The sequence below is a fragment of the Cupressus sempervirens genome, chromosome 8, assembly GCF_028749045.1.
Source record: "Cupressus sempervirens isolate cs-2001-9-10 chromosome 8, ASM2874904v1, whole genome shotgun sequence".
Lineage (NCBI taxonomy): Eukaryota > Viridiplantae > Streptophyta > Pinopsida > Cupressales > Cupressaceae > Cupressus > Cupressus sempervirens.
Window position 1 is genome coordinate 384,302,392 of NC_143125.1, and position 15,357 is coordinate 384,317,748.

At 38.2% G+C, this 15,357-nt stretch overlaps 1 protein-coding gene across 4 annotated transcripts in view; it reads right to left on the reverse strand.

Annotated features, from left to right (window-relative positions):
• The window catches only part of LOC149542907 (sodium-dependent phosphate transport protein 1, chloroplastic-like), a 330,548-nt gene that overhangs the window by 241,730 nt on the left and 73,461 nt on the right, over window positions 1-15,357 (reverse strand). For all 4 annotated transcript variants that reach the window (XM_089797824.1, XM_089797823.1, XM_089797822.1 and 1 more), the window contains exon 3: window positions 7,514-7,621. In XM_089797824.1, coding sequence (XP_089653950.1) covers window positions 7,514-7,621 — 108 coding nt within the window. The remainder of the gene's footprint in view (window positions 1-7,513; window positions 7,622-15,357) is intronic.

Genomic DNA, 15,357 nt, shown 5'->3' on the forward strand with positions numbered 1-15,357 from the left:
AGTGGGCAATCCAGATGCCAGTTTTTTGTATCCGAGATTTCAAACGTGTATTGCGTATCATGATTGAGGCATATGACAGGCACTCTCGTAAAAGTACAATTTCGTACTTGGGATACGACGTAGTGGTATCATTCTGGCCAACTGACTTTACCAAGGTATTCAGCATACCAGGAATAGCACAAGGAGGAAGAAAATTGACAATAAGCCAAGAAAGATGGACAAGGAGAGAAAATGGAAGCTGGTGGAATTAGTGTGCAAGGATCAAGTACAGAAGCAAAAAGATGCCATTACTGACACCTTGAGGGGAAGAGGGTTGCGGAAATCTAACATCAAAGAAGGCCATTGGAGGTGTCTCATGGACGTGAGAAAAAGTCGACTTATAGGGTCCAGTAGGGCGTCAGATATCTCCTTTTCGTTGGTCAGTATGATGAACGGACTCATGAATGGGAGGGTTTATGACTGGGCTTCTCTATTGGCCACATGCATGGATGAGTTCATGACATTGCAGCATAAAACATTTTACATGCCGCATTACGCCATTGGATTCTTTTTGGAGGCGACTACGAGGATGATACCCAAAGAAAAGTTGGAAATCCAGCCAAGTCCGATAGTACCCTGCGAGCCTCCAATAATGCAGTGGATGCATTTAGACACACTTGGAGGGCAAAAAGGCATTGGCCAAAAGAGGGTACGACAAGAGATGGAGGAATTCAGAAACACGGACAATGGCCAGCAAGATAAATCTTGTGAGGAGGACGACTCAGAGGAAATGAAGGAGGTGGACCAGGATGAGGAGGAAGATGATGAGGAAGTCAGGGTGATTTCAGCAACCCCACTTCGCTTTCTACGGCAGTTGACGGCTACACCAGTAATAGCTACGCCATCATTTCCAGCTCCACATATGCATACTATGGAAAATGTTCACATCCCAGGGTTCGGGCAATTTAGACATCCAGTAGTGATGACCCCAATCACCCTAAACCCTAGATCATAGTTACGGGACTCGCACTCGCCTCTGACTCGGACTCGGTGACCGGACTCAGCCAAGACTCAGCAAGGACTCGAAAAATCGAAAAACCCATGAAATTCAAAGATTTTTAAGGATTTAACGATTTTCAGAATTAATATACACTGAAAAAAAAAAACACCTAGAAATCTTTATCTTTTTAGATTTTGAAAAAAAAAAAATTTTTTTTTTTTGGAGTCTTGGGCTCAGGACTTAGCAGAGTCCTTGGACTCGGCGAGTCCACATGGACTCTGCCAGGACTTGGCTAAGTTAGAGTCCAGAGGCCATTTGCCTCGGAAAGGCTGCCTCTGCCTCGAACTCACAAAGTCTCGTTACACTGCCCTAGATCATAGACAGCAGCAGGAGTAGCAGGATTAGTTTCACATTCAACGGCTGCCCAACCTTCAAGAAACCGGAGGACAACATCACCAGTGGACACACCTACAGGAACACAACCTCAGCCAACGGTTCAGCAATCAACTTCCGTACCTCAGGAGCAAGGATCACTTCAGTCAGTAGCAGTAAGTTTGCCTTAGCCACATCCAATAGCAAAGTCAATAGCCACAGAGGGAGGAGATGATCAGGGAAGGGCACAAGACCAAGTCCAATTAGAGGTGATTCGGACGAATGCAATAGTCACGATAGCCAACACACTATTGGATGATACAACGGATCAAGGTGCTGATTTGAGCATGTCGGAAGCTAAACACCACACGCCAACAACCACACAGATTAGCTCAGCAAGTCGAGCAAGTATCTGAGACAACTACTTGCCCCTATTACCAGAGGTCCTTCCATTAAGTCTCCCATGCGAGAGGATCTTCAGTTAGAGAAGAATTGGTCGAACAGCGAGGTTGTCAAGGTCCGCACATCACCAGAAGCAAGGGATCAGAGTGCAACGGCACCAAAGAAAGCAGAAGGAAGGGTTCAAAAGCAGGGTCCTATACCAGTAGCGGAGGAAAAGGATAAGGATATGCATTCATGCCTTAGCGACATCACCAAAAGAAGCAAGTTCCTGGCGGAGTTGTTGCTCACAGAGAGGCGACAGGCAGAGGCTGGGCAAGAAGCTCAGGAGGAGATGGCCAACCGACTTGCCACCCAGCAGATTGCATGGGAAAGAGTGGATAGCACTGTTAGCACAACTCGAGGAAATTGCACGAGGGAAGCAGAGGCAAATCAGCAACTTGCAGCTGCACTACAGGAGAGGGAAACAGCAAAGAAAGCACATGATCAGAAAGAAGCAGAATGCCATGAGGTCACATTGATGCTGAAGGAGGTAGTCGAGAACTCACAGATCCAAGCTAATTTGATCCGAGCTAATTTAAAGGTCTGGACGGAACAAGTGTATCAACTACGACGCAACCCGTCTACACAGTCAGAGACACAGCCTTCTAATTCATGATGTTTATGTTGTCTTTTATCTATGAATGAATGTAATTAGTTGTTTTTGAGTTTTGTTGTGTCGTCGTCCGGAAACGACTTTTCTTTTTGGGGAGATGATGTCATCGGTAAATATTGTGTAGCAAATGGGTTGATGTTATCGGTATATACTATGTAGCCGAGGGCCCCTTCGGGAAAGTTCTTGTTATGTAGCCGACGGACCCCTTTGGAAAGGTTCTTCGAAAAGTATATATACACCCTCTGAAATCATTGTAATCATCATCATAAGCATTATGTAATCTCTTCGGCATATATGTGAATAATAAAGGAGTATTGTTGTTCTTATCTATTGTCTGTATGCATTAGTTCATTTACCCTATACGGTAAACAATGTTTAACCAGTAACTAAGAATGGATGAACAAGAATAACAGAAGTAGATCAAAGTAATGCAGTAGCAGCACCTGTGGTGGCATTTCCAGATGTTCGATATAAAGAGAAAGTCATTAAAGGCATCAATATCTAATGTTATGAAGTCAATTTGCAAGCAGATCTTCCATATCAGAGAATAAAACAAACATCTTTGGTGAACAGAGTATATTATCCTCATCCTCTCACAGACCACATCAGATATCATGTTTGGAGGAGTGGAAGGAGCTATTACAGAAATCACAATGCATTCTAATTGCCTAGTATGGGTTCGTGTCTTGCGCAGTGACTTGCATCTAATGAATATTTATGTTTTGCCGCAAGTATATATATATGATGCATTCGAGATGAAAGGAATCTCCATCAGAAAGTTCAATATCTCCCAGGAGTATTTAAGGATCTGTTGTGGTTGATGATGAAGGTACAAATGTCCAAGACACGCCAGTGAAAGGAAACAAATATTGAAGCCCGCATGTGTGATATTGCAAAAGCAAACATCTCCAGTATTAGCATAATACTAATCTTACAAGTGAAACCACGGGACAGCATAAATTCCTGAATCAAATCCCACTTGGGGAGGATTTCCAAACTTAATGGTTTAAAGGATATGTCTGCTATAGGAATGGCCCAATTGCACAATGATTGGAGTCAGCCTCGCTCGATGTCTTCAAAAACATAGAGATACGCAAATTCCTTATCAGTACTAAAGACGCTCAAGTGCCAGTATTTTAGAGGATATGAATATTTGCAGGATGCCCGGCATGGAATGGTTAGAATCATCTGGAAGGGTCCTTGGTAATTGCCTTCCCACGAGAAAGCTAGTTAAAGGAATAAATTCAAGAAATACAATATAGTGCCATCAGAGATAAATGTTGCCTTTCAGCTTTTAGAGGAGTTTGTTAAGTGTTCCATTCTATTGATCCATTATTATTTGGGAAGGGAAGATAAATATATGATTACAAATTATAACTAAGATTGATCAGTTTTATTTCTAAAGGGATACGATGGTTTGGGGAACCTTTCCCACTTTTTTATTCGGCTATAAATAGGAGATTTAAAAATCAAAACGCAATTTTCAATTTTATATACAATTCATATTTATTTTAAAATTTTACATATTATGATGCACTTATGATGTATTATATTCTCCGATTGGCAAAGAAATGAATTCTTGATTGAAGCCTGTGGATTTAATTATTGGGTGAATTTTGTGCGATCCGGGTAAATTCGCAATAGATTGATCATCTATAAGGAGTGTCTTTATTGTGATTTTATTTCTGGCATAATTATTTATTTTAAATTTTGGAGATTTAAATTATTATTAAGTTGTGTCCTTTATAAATATTTTTAAAATTCTATAAATATTTTAATGTTTAGACAAGTGGACTAGGTCACTATTGCATTTTAAATTTGATAAACATAGATATTGTGAAATATTTAATTGTTTCCATATTTATGTCTAGTTTGTCTCCATATCGCAGGAGTTAAAGTGCATCCTAGACTAGTTTAAAATTGTGTTCATATAATTGATTCCTCGCGTCTAGATTATTAATTTGTTTATAGTTTAATTACATTGAATTTTATGAAGTTGTATGTGTCAACTTATAATATTGACTCTGATTGCTCATTTAATTAAGCATTGGTCTTTATATTACTCTTGATTCATAATCCATATGTTGGCAACTGTTTCATTTCTTTCTATTGAGGAATTAATATATTCATTTGTTGTGTTCATTCTTTATTTAAAATGTTATCACATTTATTATTTTTAATTCGTAATTTGCAATCTTAAAGCTTTCTATAATTCTTGCCATTTTGAAAGCTTTCATTATATTTGCATTCTAATCAATCTGTTATAAGCATCCTAGGCTCAAGTGTTTTGTTCAGGATTAGGTACACCCGCCTAGGTTTTGTAGAGCCAGAAGCACAGGGGATTTGGATCGCATCGATCAATCCCATCAAGTTGGCCTTAACCGGTTGGATATCCCGGCATCAAGCAAGCAAGGCTGGTAGGATTCCAATCTGCAGTTTTGGAAACCAACAGGATGAACGAGGACTTCGAGACCTTGAATGGGTGGGAGCCTTCAAATCTTGGAGAAAATTTTCTTGCTTTCTCGCTAGAAATTGCCAAAGGGAGCTCATGAATACACCTTGGACTTGAATGCTTGATAGTGGATGTCATTCAATTGATGGATGTGGAAAATGGAAGGAGGAGGCCTCCTTTTATAGTGATTTGGGGCTCCAAATTTGAGAGGGCTGAGTGCACTGGCTGGGAAAACGAAATATCTGAAAATGGACCCCGAAACCCATTAAAATTAAACTCCCAAGGTATAGGTCAAACATTGAAGTTTGAACTACATTCGATTTATACTCAAGAGGCCCTAATTTCAAGGTGGAGTCATAGGGATCAAGGTGTGATAAGTGGTTCGGAGGAAAATCAGAAATAAATATGAGAAAATCAAGCATAAATGCATCTATAATCTAGGAGATCACTAGAATGGGATCCAATTAGTCCTTGAGCTTCCAAATTAATGGTTGCTAACTTTTAGGACTATACACATGTCTAAACATCATTAATCACAGAACTTAGCACTTTTCCAAGGTATTTTTCTAGATTTTATCAACCTTCCTATCAAGCTGATAGTTTTTAAAACTTCCTAGGGGAATCTGCCCAGTCATAAACTATGATTATTTAATAAGTACATTTTGGCTACCTTACAGTTCTCCCACGACATGGTTAACAATGTCTAAACATCATCAATCAAAGCACTTTGTACTCTTGAGCTCAAATTCTTTGAATAAACAGTTCAAGAGGAAATGAAGGGATAAATCTACAGCTTTAATCAACCTTCCTATCACACTAATAGTTCTTAGAACTTCATAAGGGAATGTGCCCAGACATAAAATGATAGTATTTAATTAATGCATTCTTCCTACCTTACAGTTCTCCCACAACATGGCTAACAATGTCTAAACATCATCAATCAAAGCACTGTATACTTTTGAGCTCGAATCCTTTGAATAAACAGTTCAAGAGGAAACAAAGGGATAAATCTACAGCTTTAATCAACCTTCTAGTCACACTAAGAGTTCTTATAACTTCATAGAGGAATGTGCCCAGACATAAAATAATAGTCTTTAATGAGTGCATTTTCCAGACCTTAAAATTCTCCCACAACATTCCTTACCACGTCTAAACATCATCAAAAACAAAACTTTGGGCTTTTGAGCTCAAGTTCTTTGAAAGCTCCATGAAGGAATGAAAGGATAAATCTGTAGAGCTTTATAACTTTCCTATTAAGTTAATAGTTCTTTTAACTTCACAGGGGAATGTGCACAGCCATAAAATAATGACTGTACAATTCTCCCACAACATTGCAAATGAGCCTCATGGTGGCCACACCCTAACACAATTCCTTATTGGTAGCAAGAGTAAGGAAGTTTAGTAGTGGACTAACTTACTACACTAACCTTGAGGAAAGGGTAATGTAAAAGCTTCCTCAAATCTTTATAACAGTTACAAAAACTTAATAATGTGTACAGCCATAAAATAATATTCGCTTAATGACTGCATTTTTCAGACCATCCAATTCTCCCACAACATTGTTAATGAGCCCCATGGTGGCCACACCCTAACACAAATCCTTACTGGCAGCAAGTGTAAGGAAGTTAAGTAGTGGACCAACTTACTACACGAACCTTGAGGAAAGGGTAATGTAAAAGCTTCCTCAAATCTTTATAACAGTTACAAAAATTTAATATAAATAACATAAAACAACATACATAGAACAATATACTGACTTATTTGGGGAATACAGGGGAACATAGTCTATTGCATAGAGAAACCTCTATCATCACCTCTATAGCTCTAAAAGTACTAGAAACATTATTTTATATATATATTTCCTATGAAGCTCTCATTTCAAAGGAAAATTATTGCTCTTTAGGACATGGGGAACATAGTCTAATACACTTCCTATACTATCAACAAATAAGCCATCCTATTTCTATATATGAATTCCTAAGACAATGAGTTTCACAATCTTAGAAGTTTTGAATGCAATCAAATTTCCATTAATTCAAACGTTTTAATTGACTATAGAAAACAATAAAAACTGCAACATGTATAAAAGATGTCAAAATGCATTATAAAAATTCCACTTGTGACTAAAAAATTTGCAATGCCCATTTTCATTCTTGAAAACATACAAGGAACAAGGAACTCATATTTCAAAGACTTGTAATACTTGCCAAACTCTTGTGTCTCCAAACTGGCTTAGCCAAGTCAATCAAACTCCCATGCCAAGTCTACCCAAGTCTTGAAGAGTTGTCCGTTGATTCCTGCTGTAAGACTCCTAAGTCTTACACTTAGATTCCTGAATCTTGATCTTGAATGCTTTTAGTGATTGAAAATTGAAATTTTTAGAGTTTGAGGATTTATGTCTGAATTATCACAAATTGATTGTCAAATTAGACTTCTATGTTCTCTAAATGTATTGACTTCTTTTTGTGTGTATGTAATTATTAGGTATTTTTTTCCTGCCAAGTATTTTGCCAAGTCCAATCAAAACTTTGGGCTGCCAAGTTGAGTTTGACTCCCTGTTTTCAAGGTATACAGAAAACAATAAAACATACACACGTGAGGCTGTTCTTTAGCCTCACATAAACTTATCACCAGCGGTCAATGTCATAAGATCTACCTGAGTAAGGAGATATCCCCAAAAAAATGAAGATTGTATCAAACCAACTGTTGTAGGGCTCCAACCGAACTCTGCAGACATAGGCAGGATTGCAATACTCATATTTACCTGCACAAAAAGAGTCAATGTGGATTAGATTACACACCTACCTTGATAATATCATAATATATAGAACTGAGAAATCACAAGTAAGAGCAATAATTGGATTGTAGTAATATTCTGCCATGCTCCAGTTATTCTTCATTTCATATTTTCACGTACCATGAGCATACAAGTACGAAAAAACATAAGCAAACTATCAAAAGGTAATTATGATTCAGAAGGAAATAAAATTACAATTGCATACATGCTATAAAAATGGTCAAGAAATGATTAAAAAATGTACAAACATCTCAGGGAGAGGTTTTCATGGAAAGGACTAGCTACCACCCTCAAACAAATGCTCAAACTGAAATAGTTAATTAATGGGCTAAGGGATATCTTTGTAATTATATAGCTAGGCAATAGAAGGCATGGGTGAAGTGGTTGCACCTCAGTGAATACTTATGTAATACTATGCATCACATATCTATCCAAATGACACCATTCATGGCCCTTGATGGGTATGATGCTCCTGATTTTTTAAGTTTATTGCTCAACGATAGAAAGGTGTCGAAGGCTAGAAATATGTTGCAAGAGAATCAAGATATCATGGGATTTTTAAAGAAAAATATATAGGTGCAAAACCAAAAAAACAATATGCAGACCAGCATAGAGTAGAATACAGGCGGTTCTCTCTTAAGAGGAGTGGTGCAAAAAAGTTGAAGCCATGATACTACAGGCCATTCAGAGTGATCAAGAGAGTAGGGGAAGTGACCTATAAGTTGGAGATGCCTAAGAGTGGTATAATACATAAAATATTCCATGTGTCCCACCTAAAAGAGGCTTTGGGATACAATGTGGTGCCTTCAGCATAGTTACCTTCGCTCGATGATGAGGGTAAATTGGTTTTGGTTACTAAGGTTGTCTTGGATACCAAAGAGCGTACACTTTGGAGGACTATCAGAGACTACTTGGTACAATGGAGAATCTGCTGATTGAGGATGTGACATGAGATAGGGAAGACATCTTGTAGCATGCAAAGCTGAGATTTCTTGAGGACAAGCAATTTCAAGGGGGTCAGACTGTAATGTCCCCTTCTAGCCAGTCATGCCATGCTTTGTCATTAGCCGGTCTCATCATGGTCCCAAGGGCTAACTAGGACTTTAGAGGGATCCTGAGATTATTTGTCCGGGTTAAAATCAGTTTCAGGCCAAATGGAGTTCATTTGATGGAGATGGACCTTACTGTTTTTTGTGAGTCAGGAGGAGCTCAATGTTTTAACATTTTCAGTGATGGGACTTGGATCATCTCGTTAAGCTCTTTCCAACAAGCTATATTATACATCTGGTTCCGAGTTTAATTGATATTTTATTTTAATACCTGAAGATTTAGATAGTTTATTTAATGAAATGACAAATCTATCGAAGTAATTTTATTAAAAAGTCACTCTATTATGTAAAGGTATACTTTATTCATCTAGTGGGAAGTGATATTTTATACAGTACCGACCGCTGCTATAGTACTGCTGCAAACAGTAATTTATACAATCTGTTCATTCTTGGAATTCTCCAGGTCCCATCTATGGCAAGGAAGACCGCATTCATCTCTTGTATGTAAACTTAAATTAGCAGGTCTACAATGCTAATTTTGTATGCACTGTATTCAGAAGAAACTAATGAAATCAGAATGAAGTTTGTTATCAGTAATTAGCTTCTCAAAGTATTATAGAAGCATCTTTATTTGCAAATATTGTTGTGTTATTTCACATTTAAGGAAATTTGTGATAGTTAGCAAGCAACCACAAACACAAAAAATCAAAATACATTTGCATATTGAAAAAACAAACCACACTCCCAGCACCCAAATTGCATGCAAGCAGTTCGAAAATTTCCTAAAAGTTGTAATGGGTTGTCTTTACAATAAACTTCAAAATTCTGGTTCGCAAATCTAAATAATTACAATGAAAGTAATTTGCAAATATCTACTCTAAAACCATTTAACATATAATAATGGAACTGATAATCAAAGAAGCTTTTAAATTACATCATCAAATAGAAAAGAATCTGCATCATCAGCAAACATCGAAGAATCTTCCAATGCACAAAATGTGCCCTTTCCAAGCACTCATGACCCCTTCATATTTCACACGGCTGACATAGAAACTGTGGCTGCTAATATTAAACCCATACACTGACTTCTATGGCTCAAAATATGCATTGCAAACTGATTTACTAAATCTGCAATAAGCTCAATCATGGCTTATGTATTAATTAATAGCATGTCTATAATTTTGTCATGTCCCCCACCCGTTTTAGCCACCCAATCCATCACTTAGCCTATTCTGAGCATCCCGATAGGCTAACATGACTTTGCAAGGGATGTGGAGCTCAGGAAACTTCTCTTCTGCCAGCTCGAGTGGGGCCTCTTGGTATGTATCCCCATCAACAATACCTATTCAGAAACCTTGCCATGTGTTTGGGATGTGGTCGACTTGGCTCAGCAGTTGCACACACCTCTCCCTCTCTATTTTTCATTTTCTGTTGATTTTGTGAAACTTACACTTACATGTTCAGGGAGTTGTAACACTCGTGGTTATGGCTTCCTCCATCTTATGGCTGGGTGAACATGGGAAGGATACATCAAACATTGGATATTCTCTCAAGGTAACAAGCGGAGCTCTGTGAATTGTTTACTAAAGGACAGCAGCCCTTCGTACCCATGTTCAAATGAAAACCTGACCATAATGGTTTTGATTTGATCTTAACTGTGAATTGATATGATACGCAGGTTTGCAGACAAGATATTGACAAGGGAAAAAAGTGGCTGTTAGATTGACAAACGGTTCTTATTGAAGCCTAACGTCAAGGCTCCATCGAATCATTGTGGCTAACTATCGTTGGTTATCACAAACTCCATCAGCTTACTACTACAGGTGAGTGACAAGAGTCGGGTTGAACCTTTCCCAGCAGGATTGAAGGGTTTGTGAAGTTGCATGGCATTAGGAATGCGATTGGGTAGTGATACTTCGGAGTGATACTTCGGACAGTCTATGCTATTAGGACCACTGCCAACAAGTATTACATATGAAGTGTAAATGGCATACTGATGCTCCAAAAGTATCCACAGGACACCCAAATATGCCTACTTGATCCATTTGATTCAATCTTCTTACTCCTCACAACTTCAATTTCCAGGTGCTTACCATAGGTTTTGTGTGATTCTGTTTTTTTAAAGATATTGCCACTTGAATTTCCTATTCCTCCCCTATTCGAATTCATAAGTATTGAGATAAACTAGAATAAATTACAAATGTATGTATATTGCGAACTATTTATTAATGCCTTCCAACGGTCACTTTGAATTTGCATGCACCCACCTACTACCAGACCATGTTATTTTGACTTACATGTTGTACAGCCTAATAATACAATGTTATCATTAAAGAGTGTTAGTTTGGGGCTGGGTAGTTGTTAGTGAGGTATGAGTCGGTTGCTCTTCCTAACCAACCGACCTCTATATAAGAATCTTGAAATATGAATGATGCACAGGTTGTTTTGGTAATCAAAAAAATATGGTTTCCTTCACCAACTTTGGTACATATGGTAATTGTATTAAATGTTCTTTAGATTCCTATACAATTAAATGTGTGTTTTGTTATTCTGGTTGATGTTCATTCTACATTTTGGCGTTGTTGCCTAAGTTTGATCCTGGAGGTCATTTACTAGATAGAATGGAGAGATGGGTAGACCATTCCTTCCATGAATACAAGCAACAAACAGTGACAAAGAAGAGGAGGAAATCAAAAGGGAGGATCAGATAACACAAGATTTGGTGGTAGCCTTGGAAGTCTCTTTCGACCAGTACGTGCAAAGGAAAGCCCAAGTGAGAGCCGTTCCAGAGAGCACATATAGGACAAACTTTTGCTACCACCAACAGTGTATGACCTTCTTGGACAAATTCCTTGGTTGTTGGCAAGAAACTTGGTACGTGTGGAGGAAGAAAGAGCCCAAGGACAAAGAGAGCGAGAAAGGCAACAAGTGCTTCAAAAATTCACTGAAAGAAGTACACAGGAACTTCAAGAGGGAGACAATCAAAGGAGGACAAGCATACAATAAAATAATTCATGCCCCTAATTCCAAACAAGGACACAAGGTGAGTACAAGAAGAAGAGTCTGAGGGGGAAACTGCCTTAAGGCGACTCCTACAAAATAGGGAACAGGAAGAAAGATGTCGCCACTCAAGAGAACTTGTAGATCGATCCCAAGAGCCAAATCATGAAGAAGAGAATCTAATTGAAAATACAATAAAGAACATATCTCAAAAGGTCTGGGAAGGAAAGAAGGGTGGATGGATCTTGAAACCCCAGTACATAGGGAATATCATTATAATTAGGAACAAAGCTCTAGTCATGGAGAGGAAGAACTAGGGGGAGAAGGAGAAGCATCTGAAACCAGCACCCAAGAAACCCTCCCACAAGAGGGAACACTGTCCCAAAAGGAAGGAAAACAGCTCTGGCAAGAGGGAAAAAGATGGCCACTGAAAAACAAAAACTCCCAAGGATCACAAGAGATAGAACAAAAGACCCTGCAAGGCATTGTAAAACTTGCATAACTATATGGCAGGCTAACAAAGAAAATGACACGAATGAATGGCTAAAGGCATTTCTTGCCACTTTATGCGGAATGGCTATTGATTTGTACACAAACTTGGAGCCTAGGAAAAAGGCTATATGGACGGACCTATGTACTGCCTTTGAGGAGGAATTTCGGCTTTTACGGGATGATGATGAGATTAACGGAGATATACAACACAAGGCAAGAATAAGTAAATTTGTAAGAGCATTTAGTAGGAGACTGAAAGAGTTGATAGGGAAATTAGATAACAAACCTGTGGATGGGCTAAAGAAAAGATGGTTTATTGAAGGGTTAACCCCGTCCTTGCAAAGGAAAATGAATATTGTCCCACCATCATTTTTTTTTGAGGCACGTACGTGCACGATGGATATAGTGTGAAAGAAAGACTTCTAAAGGAAAGAGGCATGGAAACGAAAGCGAGATTTCCCAAGAAAGTGGGGGTGAATCTAAAACTATACAAGTACTGTGGAAAGATATGATGAGGACGTTGAAGGAAATAATAGGAAGAAAGGAGGAGAAAAGGGAAGGAGAAGGACTATGGTGTACAAACTGTGAAAAGGAGGGACACGTGAAGAACACTTGCCCCACGAAGGCATTTGGCGATATATGTAAGGTAATGGGGCATTTTGTCAAGGATTGTCCCTACAATTTGAAAGAGTGCAATGCCCAAGTATTTTTTACTCAAGGAGAACCATCCACACCTCCTTCTACTCCCCCACAAAACACTAACACGGAGGCATCACCTCGAGGGTACTGAAATATAGGAGGGGTAGCAACAATAACAGCAATAACAACAAACCAAGGAGCCGAATATAGTATGACTCCAGAGGATGGCCCATGATACAATGCAGGAGATGTAACGAGTGGGGGCACTTTGCCCATGATTGTCAGAATGGAGGACAAGGTAGGGGGATGCTCTGCAAATGGTGTCAGCCCAGAAATCATGAGGATGCTAACTGCCCCAAACAGAAGAGCGTAAACGTGTTGGAATTGGCAGAAGAAGAAAAGGATAGAATGGACAGCTTGCACCTACTTCAAGGAATTCGAGCTAAGCACATGGCTGCGGAGCGAGAGTTATAGCATATTCGCCACCGAACCTCTAGTCCAGGGACATCCTCCCACCCTACTTCTTGAAGTAGAGGTTTTTCTCGTTTTGCTCAATAATCATCTGGAAGACAACTTTTTTGGAGGGGATAGATTTAGGGCCTAATAATACAATGTTATAATTAAAGATAGTTAAGTTGGCATTGGGTAGTTGTTAGCGAGGGATGTATTGATTGGTCTTCCAACCAACCAACCTCTATTTAAGAACCTTAGAATATGAATGATGCTCTGGTTGTTTTGGTAATCAATAAAATATATGGTTTCCCTCACCAACTTTGGTATGTATGATAATTGTATTAAATGTTCTTTTGATTCCTATACAACTGAATGTATGTTATGTTATTCTGGTTGATGTCCATTCTACACAAGTGCTTGACAGTGATTTTTTGGTATCTGAATAAACTCTTGCATGAGCACTAGTTATATGTTGTGTTATAATAATTACTCAACTACATACTAAAAGGTGATTTCTTTTGTTGAAGTTTTTATTTTACAAATTGCAAATATGTATGTAAACCCAAACTTCTACATGATTGCACTATAAATTATTTAGGGGAACTACAATTTTTTATCAAAGTCTATAGACAGGGATATTCAAGTTTTCTGGACATTTACCGATTCAAAGTACTAGAACAACTTGGAAGAAGTTACAATTCGTCAAGCTTAGAACTTCAAACCCTTATTCCAAATTTCTCTTCACCCAAACACAATAAACACATGCATCAAGAATGAATCCATTTCCTTTTTCCTTTGGCTTTTATAATTCCTAAGTAATAAATTGATCATGAGACTTCATAAATACACTTCTCATAACATATAAGTGTATTTTCTTTTGGAATATAACATTTACTTCTATTCTCCTCCTTTTAATGCACACATTATAATATAAAGAATACTTTATTAAACACTTATATCTCCCTTTTAAATGGCATTTTATCACTTATTATAAAGTATACTTTTAAAACATTTAAAACTCCCTTCTAAATAATGTCTGTTTAATTTATCAATGATATGAACTTAATAATTAATTATTATTGTCAGCCGACTGGATGGTCCCGGCGGTGTTTCTGTAGCCGACGGATTGACTATCGTCGGTGTTTTGTATTTTGTAGCCGACGGGTAAATAGTTTATAGCGGACATAATGATTGTGGCTGACGAACTCCTTCAAGAAGGTTCGATGGGTAGTATTTATATCCCGTCTGGGATCATTGTAAATCATTTTCTACCATCATACTCTTATGAAGCATAATGTATGTCTAGCATGTGCGAATATAATTCTGCTATTCTGTTCCATTGTCTGTATGGGTTGATTTGGTTACCAGTACGGTAAACATTTGGCGCTGTTGCCTTATCAATCTGGAAGGTGGGAGGAATGAAGATGTAATGTCCCCATTTTACCAATTGACCATGTGTGTGTGCGTTAGCCTTGTTCTACATGGTCCCGAGGGCTAACGAAGGGTTTAATGGGATCCTGGAGTGTTTTGGCCTAGTCATTTCCAGTTTGGGCCAAAACGAAGTTGATTTACTCAGTTTCAGGCATACTTACTATTTTTAGTAAGTCAGCAGGACACAGTGCAGGTCAATTTTGGTGATTGGATTTGATACTCCTCGATGAGAGCTTTCCGATGAGCTATCACTCGCTTTATTCGGAGTCCGATTGCTAATACATTTTAATGCCTGAAGTTTTATTAAAGTAACGTCTAATTTAATTGTAAAATATTAAAGTGTTACTTTAATATTTATTTTATGGGGATGTGTACCCATGGGAAACATAAGGGGTATTTTAATATATGTTTTATACACTACACATCTTTTATCCTACATTGCCCATACAAGTTGAGCGGACCTTTGGAAATAGAATAAAAGGAAGCATTTGTGGCTTTATTAGCCGGGTTGAATATGAGAAGAAATTGGTGTGTGAGTTGCAGCTCCGTTCTTGGCATTTGAGGACGTTTATCCTCTCTTGTAACATTCTAGACGTCATTCCCTTGGGGTTTGGCCTTTGGAATTCTTTGTTATCGGCT